The sequence below is a fragment of the Scleropages formosus genome, chromosome 24, assembly GCF_900964775.1.
Source record: "Scleropages formosus chromosome 24, fSclFor1.1, whole genome shotgun sequence".
Lineage (NCBI taxonomy): Eukaryota > Metazoa > Chordata > Actinopteri > Osteoglossiformes > Osteoglossidae > Scleropages > Scleropages formosus.
In genome coordinates this window covers 15,641,829-15,648,768 of record NC_041829.1, presented here as the reverse complement: position 1 = coordinate 15,648,768, position 6,940 = coordinate 15,641,829, and the positions used below count along the sequence as shown (strand labels likewise).

General features: G+C 43.2%; 1 protein-coding gene across 1 annotated transcript; it reads left to right on the top strand.

Annotated features, from left to right (window-relative positions):
• Positions 1–718: 718 nt before the first annotated feature.
• LOC108939507 (homeobox protein HMX3-like) lies at positions 719–2,975 on the top strand. The gene is made up of 2 exons (XM_029248894.1): positions 719–1,241; positions 2,311–2,975. Exons 1-2 carry the CDS (start codon positions 953–955, stop codon positions 2,946–2,948), a joined length of 927 nt encoding a protein of 308 aa, XP_029104727.1. The 5' UTR covers positions 719–952; the 3' UTR covers positions 2,949–2,975.
• Positions 2,976–6,940: the final 3,965 nt, after the last annotated feature.

Here is a 6,940-nt window from a genome sequence, read left to right as displayed (position 1 = left end):
TTGCCATGAGTATTTTTTCATTATTAACCTGCATTTTCTGGGGGGGATCCATGCGCACAGATTTATAAAGTACGTGCATGAGCACATTTGCACTTGTGCAGCAACTGCAAGGAGCACAGATCGTGCGCGCAGAAACAGTCTCTTTCTTTCACACGCTGCCAGTTTTACTCATTTCGCTTCATTGCTAATTTATGTCCGAATATCATGCGAAAATGACATTTTAAGAGGACAGGGACTGCTCTGTAGCAGTTGTTTAAGATGTATGAATGACAGGCCCTTTGTGCTGGTTATACACAATGTTATGGGTACAAACAAACAAACAAACAAACAAACAATCATGCAGAAGTGAAGCACGCTGAGTGAAACATGTTACAGTGGTAAATGGAAAGACCATTATGGAACGCACATGACGCTGGTCATTTGGCTGCTCCACTTAGATGGACCCCTCACCCTTTGTTGCAATAACAGCCCCCTCCTTATTTGCAGACTAATTGGACTATATAAGGCCAATAACAGGCGAGCGCTCGCAGTGAAGGAAGGGCGCACTTGGTTCGCAGCCTCTTCTCCCTCCTCGGTCCCTCCTGCGCTCCGCAGCGCCGCGTGCCATTGTTCGCGCGCACGAGCCGCGGCGCGCGATCCGCGTTCGACTCGCGGCTCGCACTGACTTGTCACCCCGTCGTTTGCATCCGGGACCGGACTGGCACCGAACCCACTCGAGCTGAGGAGCGCCTCGGAACACCTTAGCCTTAGGGACCTGGATACGGACCCATGTCACCTTCTCGCGCTTCCCTCGCGGGGTTCCACGTGCCTTCATAAATAACAGCAGCCACCTCCGAGAGGGAAGGCGAGGCTACGGGGTGACAAGCAAGGGGATCTCGTGTCCGTCGCCTCTGGGTTTGCCGCCCCGCGTTACGCCCGCTTTGCGGTCTGAGATCTGCGCAAACCGAGCAGGATGCCAGAAACTGCGCAAGAGACGTGCGCCCCCGCCAAAGAGTCGCCCTTCTCCATCAAGAACCTGCTCAACTGCGACTCCAGGTCCAGCAGACCCAAACCCCTGCTCGCTGCCTCCAAGGCTGCCTTGGACGCCGGATTTTCCATCGCCAAGGTGGGGGAGCTGAGCTTCCCGCGTTTCGAGATCCCCACGCAGCGGTTCGCGCTGCCCGCGCACTACCTGGAGAGAGCGTCGGCGTGGTGGTACCCCTACAGCCTGGGCTCCACGGGCCACCTGCACCGAGCTGAAGGTGGGCTCCCGCTTCTGCTCCCCCCCCCCCGACACACACACACACACACACTTTTGCTGGGCTTCTGGGGTGCGGTAGGAAACGCGTATGCGGGGAAAATGAGATTGAAGTAATAATACCCACCTACTGGAAAAGACCTTATTTCCATGGGCGGCATCTACACACAGTTGCGCTCCTCAGGATACAAACACTATATGCTATTAAAAAAAAAACTACAAACGGTGTTAAAATGTCGTAATTACAATAAGGTTTTTTTTTTTGTTGTTTTCACAAAGAAGTAGTGGTCAACTATATTGGAAATGGTATTTGTCTCTAAGGAATAACTGATAGGTAAATTATTTATAGGATGATAAACTGTTTTCTTCTTTTGTGTCAGAATAAAGAAATTCTAATCTAGAAAGGTTGAGTCGTTGAATCGGAATAACTAATAATTGCTCGAATGCCTAATCAGAATAAAGAAGGAAATCACCAGTATGGAAAATAATATTTTGATGTATACATGATGATTCCCACGACTGTGGTACCGAAGAGAGGAATGGCCTGTTTCATAATTACTATTATTAACATCACAATCAATCAGTGTAGTGTCCAGCATTAGAATCGAATGTAGCCCGTGGCAAAAGACATTTTAGTCCAGCCAGGACAGCGTTGTTTCGTCACATCTGAAGAAACCGAAGGGCGGGCGGCAAAAGCCGCGCGCGCGCTCTCACGGCACGAATACCGGCAGCAATAATGAATAAAAAGCATGAAAAAAGGCACATTTTCGTGTTTTCAATCTGTGCGCACGGAAATGCTCTCCATTTGTTGAATATGCTGCCGGGAAAATAACGCAGTGGCGCGGAACTCACTTCCAGGCTTTCTGAGGGAAAGGCGACGGAGCGAATAGTAAATAAGCGCGACACACGCGCCGGGCGAAGGCGCAAATAAGTTTTGTGCGCGTTTTGGGGGCGCGAGCCGAGCTGCAGGTCGGTCCGAGCGATGACCCCGTTTCTCTCTCTCTCTCTCTCTCTCTCTCTCTCTCTCTCTCTCTCTCTCTCTCTCTCTCTGTCTCTCTGCTGGCCTCCGGCAGCTGCGGAGAGGGCGAGCGCCAGGGAGTCGGGAGACTCTCCGGCCTCCGCCACGGACCGCGACTCGCCGGACCTGGGGCTCAAGTCGGAGCCGGACTCCAAAGAGGACGAGGAGAACAAGAGCGCCGACGACGAGATCGTTCTGGAGGAGAGTGACTCGGAGGAGCCCAAGAAGGAGGAGGAGGGCGGCGGAGGCGGCGACGACTGGAAGGGCAGGGACGAGGGCGCCGCCGACAAGAACAAGCCGTGCAGGAAGAAGAAGACGCGCACGGTGTTCTCGCGCAGCCAGGTGTTCCAGCTCGAGTCCACGTTCGACATGAAGCGCTACCTGAGCAGCTCGGAGCGCGCGGGACTGGCCGCCTCGCTGCACCTCACCGAGACCCAGGTGAAGATCTGGTTCCAGAACCGCAGGAACAAGTGGAAGCGGCAGCTGGCCGCCGAGCTCGAGGCGGCCAACCTGAGCCACGCGGCGGCGCAGCGCGTGGTGCGCGTGCCCATCCTGTACCACGAGGGCGCGGCCTCGGAGCCGGGCAGCCCCGCCGGGAGCGCGCCCGCGAGCCAGTCGCTGCTCACCTTCCCCCACCCGGTGTACTACTCGCACCCCATAGTGACCTCGGTGCCCCTGCTGAGACCCGTGTGAGAACTGTCTTTTTGAAATCATTTATACAGCCAGATATCCAGAATATTATTTTTGTAAAAAAAAAAAAAAATCAAAAAAACAAACAAAAAAAAAAAAACCGCAACATATGATATGGCTGACGTTTCCAGGGGGATCGCGCTGACATACATTCATTGTCTCTATTTATTTCAAGTGCGAAAACACAACAGGATTCCTATTCCAGACAAAAATATACACCGTTATTTCAAATGCTATTATTATTATTATTCTTATTATTATTATTATTATTATTATTATTATTAGCGCTAGTGTTATGATGTTACCATCACTTGCGGCCCTGTTTGGTTTTAAAACTGGTTTTTAAGGTGACAACGTAAATGAGATGAAAGGGGGGAATAGAGATACTCACCTCTTCGACTTGATGTTCATGTTCAGGAAAATATTTATTGCCGTGGGACTTATTTATGGTTTCCGTTTCTACGAGTCATAAAAGAAGAAGTAAACGCGCCTTTGCTCAAAGAACACAGAATATGTATGGATCACTTGGTGTTTGTCACTACATGGGGGGTTAGTGGGGGGTCCTGTCAGTGTCACTGATGTTTGTGCAATATTTGCTGCGTGGGGTTCGTGCTCAGCGATGGGTGGAGACTCGTATGGCTCCTCAGAAACGTGCAAACGGGACATAATCACTCAAAGCAAACGCAATTATTTACAATTCAAGCGCAGAACACTATAAATAGGAGACAATCGCGTATTTTTTTCTCTCTTTTTTTTTTCTTCCAGACTGTATTAAGTGTAAATATTTTTCTTTAATGTACTGAAGCGTTTGTTTCATTTTACTTGAATTCAATCAGGAACTGATCTTGTATTTTATTTGTGGTTTTATCATATTAGGCTATTCATATGTTTATGTATATATGAATATAAATATATTATATATAAAGGGCAATGGGAGAAAAGTTTTAACTGGTCTCACTGGTGATCTCCAGGGGTTTTTTTGATAGTGTATTGATGAAGTTGTGAAATAAATGAAACCATTCATTAAATCGCCTACGATTATTAATAGTTAATGTAGCAAATTAGGGACAATGGATATATCGGTCTTTACAACATTAACTAAAAATACATCTAAATTCATCTGAAATGTCCACCTGTTTCCTTCACCGTCAGTCTTGTCCAAACGAACACTATAAAATGTGGTTTTAAAACAAATCAGTGCAAAAATCTCACTGTGAATATTTTAGAAAGTATCCCTGAACTGTGGGCCTTTACGGACGTTCTCATATGATACAATTATAGCTTTACCCGATAAAGCAGTTCAGTGCCCACCGGAAAATGAATAAGTATTAAAGTTTGTGAAATAGTTTTTAAATAATAATCTTAGACGTGTCCAAAGGTTGCCATTTAACTTTTTCCTATTTTTTTTATATCAGTCAAATTTTCACTGTAAAAAATATAGGATTATTTCAGTAACTGAATTTAAAATTTAAAAAATGAATTTAAAATTTTACGTTTTCTCTTATTACCTTAAAAATACATTAAGGGGTTTGAAAGCAGAAATCATGGTAAGCAGAGTGACTTTACGTCACGTGTATGTGGTTTCCTTTGTGAAATCAGTGTGCTTTGCACATGATCAAAATTTTTTCCGTGTACATTTTTTTCATATTTAGTTCTTAATGATCTTCAGAGTTTATAGTGAATTTAAAAGGCGAGCAGTCATGACCTGTGAAACAAACTTCACACAAGTTTCTGTATTTGGTTCTTATTTCAGTTCCAGCTTCGAAAGTCTTATTGTGCTTAATTGGAGCCATTCATTTTGGGAAAACTTCAGCCTCTTGCTGGATTTATTCAAGCAGATTAAATTAGACCACTGTCCCTCCACTATTCCAAGAAAGAGGAACTAATCAATAACATAGATAAATATGGTGAAGTAAACAAAAGCAAGAGTTTTTCAGTAATTTCCCTTTAGATTGCAAATATTAACGGAAGGCTTAACTATTATACTATTAGATGGGTTCAGAAACTGACAATGAATAATGATGTTTTCGTACTTCCTGATGTCTTCATTAGCAATTTAGTGGGATATGTTTTTGCAAAAAAAGTCATAGAATGAAGGATGTGTGATTTAAAACTCGACGTTAATGAAAGGCACGTTTTGGGCGCAAAAACGCAAAACTTTGCATTTTAAAAACTGACACTTTGTTCAGCTATTGGCTTCCCTTGATTTTTTTTACAGTTATTTGAGTTTTTATGAGTTGGCCATCACACTTGTGAATGTAAAATAATGTGGTACACGTTGCCTGACAGCGTTGTTGCTCCTAGAACCCGTGTTTAGATATTTAAGTAAGCTATATGTGCATTCTTTCAAAATTAATCATATAGTGCAAGATAAAATACAGGTTTTATGTTAAGTTCTCACTTTAAAGTTGTTCCTATAATGATGTGGTTTATGAATATAGTCTGACGCACTTCCAAAAATGATGAAATGGATCATAATTTCACTGCACTCGATACAAATCGATGGATTTAAACAACAACAACAACAACAACAACAACAATAATAATAATAATAATAATAATAATAATAATAAATACACGCTTTGAGATAGGGACACAGAAGTTCCACTGACTCACAGAGAACTTATTCAAGTATTGCGCTGATAATAATTTATTGTTTTGACTTATTATAAGAGGCACGCTCCAGCCAGCCCCATTAAAAAGCATTAATAGATTGGTACAACATTATGGATCCGTCGCAATCGATCTGAAAACGACGGAGAAACATTGTTTCACATGAAGGTCCACGTGCGAGTTCCGGTGGCGCCGATGACCTTCATTTGTTCCCATCATTTTTACGCACGTTAAGTGTGTATGTATGGATGGGTGTGTTTTTCTACATATATGACCGTAGCATACTTGTACCCTTTTAGTATTTTTAGTCTTCTTCTTTACATGCAGTGCTTTTTATCGTTCCTTTTTGGGAAGAGTAGGAAAATTTCGGTAAATCAAGCGGAATCATGAGTCTCTGCGCTGAAAGGACAAGTGTTTGGTTACAAACGGAACCCATCGTAAAATATCGGGTGAATTCTATGTACGTGGAGTGGGGTAACATGATAAATAATTTAGATTTAACTCCTCCATTGCCTTGGCCCCTACTCGAAATGTCTTTCATACATGGCCTTACCTCAGTCCCCCCAGCGCAGTACCAGTCGTTCCTATTTTAGGTCATTTTTCTTTAGCTGTTTTGGCAAAGACAAGTACTAAACACACAGTTCTGCACTTATATACAGTAAGAACTGATGTAAATCAGTTGCTTTTGCAGTTAATCTTTTCCTGAGGTATAAAATTATTATTGCCATTTAAAACATCTTGGAAAAAAAACAAAGTGCTCAACTTCTCAACTTAGTTCAAGAACCAAGTTAAGGGCTCGAGTGCTCCAAGTCTCAGGTATGTATGAAACTAAAGCAAAAATGGGAGAACACACACACACACACACACATACACACGATCTTACCGAAATTACATTACATTACAGCACATTACTTAATTTATCTGACGCTTTTCTCCAAAGCAACTTACAATGTTAAAGTACTTTCAAGTATTTACCCATTTATACAGCTGAGTCACTTTGACTGGAGCAATTTTAGAGTAAGTATCCTGCACAGGGGTACTACAACTGGAGGTTCTCAGACTCAAATGTGCGACCTTTGGGGTCCAAAGGAAGAAGCTCTAACTACTACTACTACAATAATAATAATAATAATAATAATAATAATAATAACTATTTTGTGTGCGCTCTCCATAAAACAAGAATGACTCATTCCAGGGGTACAAGTTGGTCGAACCGAAATTACACGCGCTGATTTCGGAAGGAAAAGTTCCCCAATTGCTGCCATGATGAAGCTCAAGCGTCAGATTTTCATCAGGATCCCATTAAGTGAAACATAGGTTGCGGGGCATTCTCTTATTGGAACAGTTTAAATTTTAATTGTGTTTTTAATTTGACATATAGT

Excerpts from the sequence above, each read along its gene's own strand:
- LOC108939507 (XM_029248894.1), top strand. The coding sequence starts at position 953 with ATGCCAGAAACTGCGCAAGAGACGTGCGCCCCCGCCAAAGAGTCGCCC. Across the intron at positions 1,242-2,310 it reads CCACCTGCACCGAGCTGAAG|CTGCGGAGAGGGCGAGCGCC; the intron begins GTGGGCTCCCGC and ends GGCCTCCGGCAG.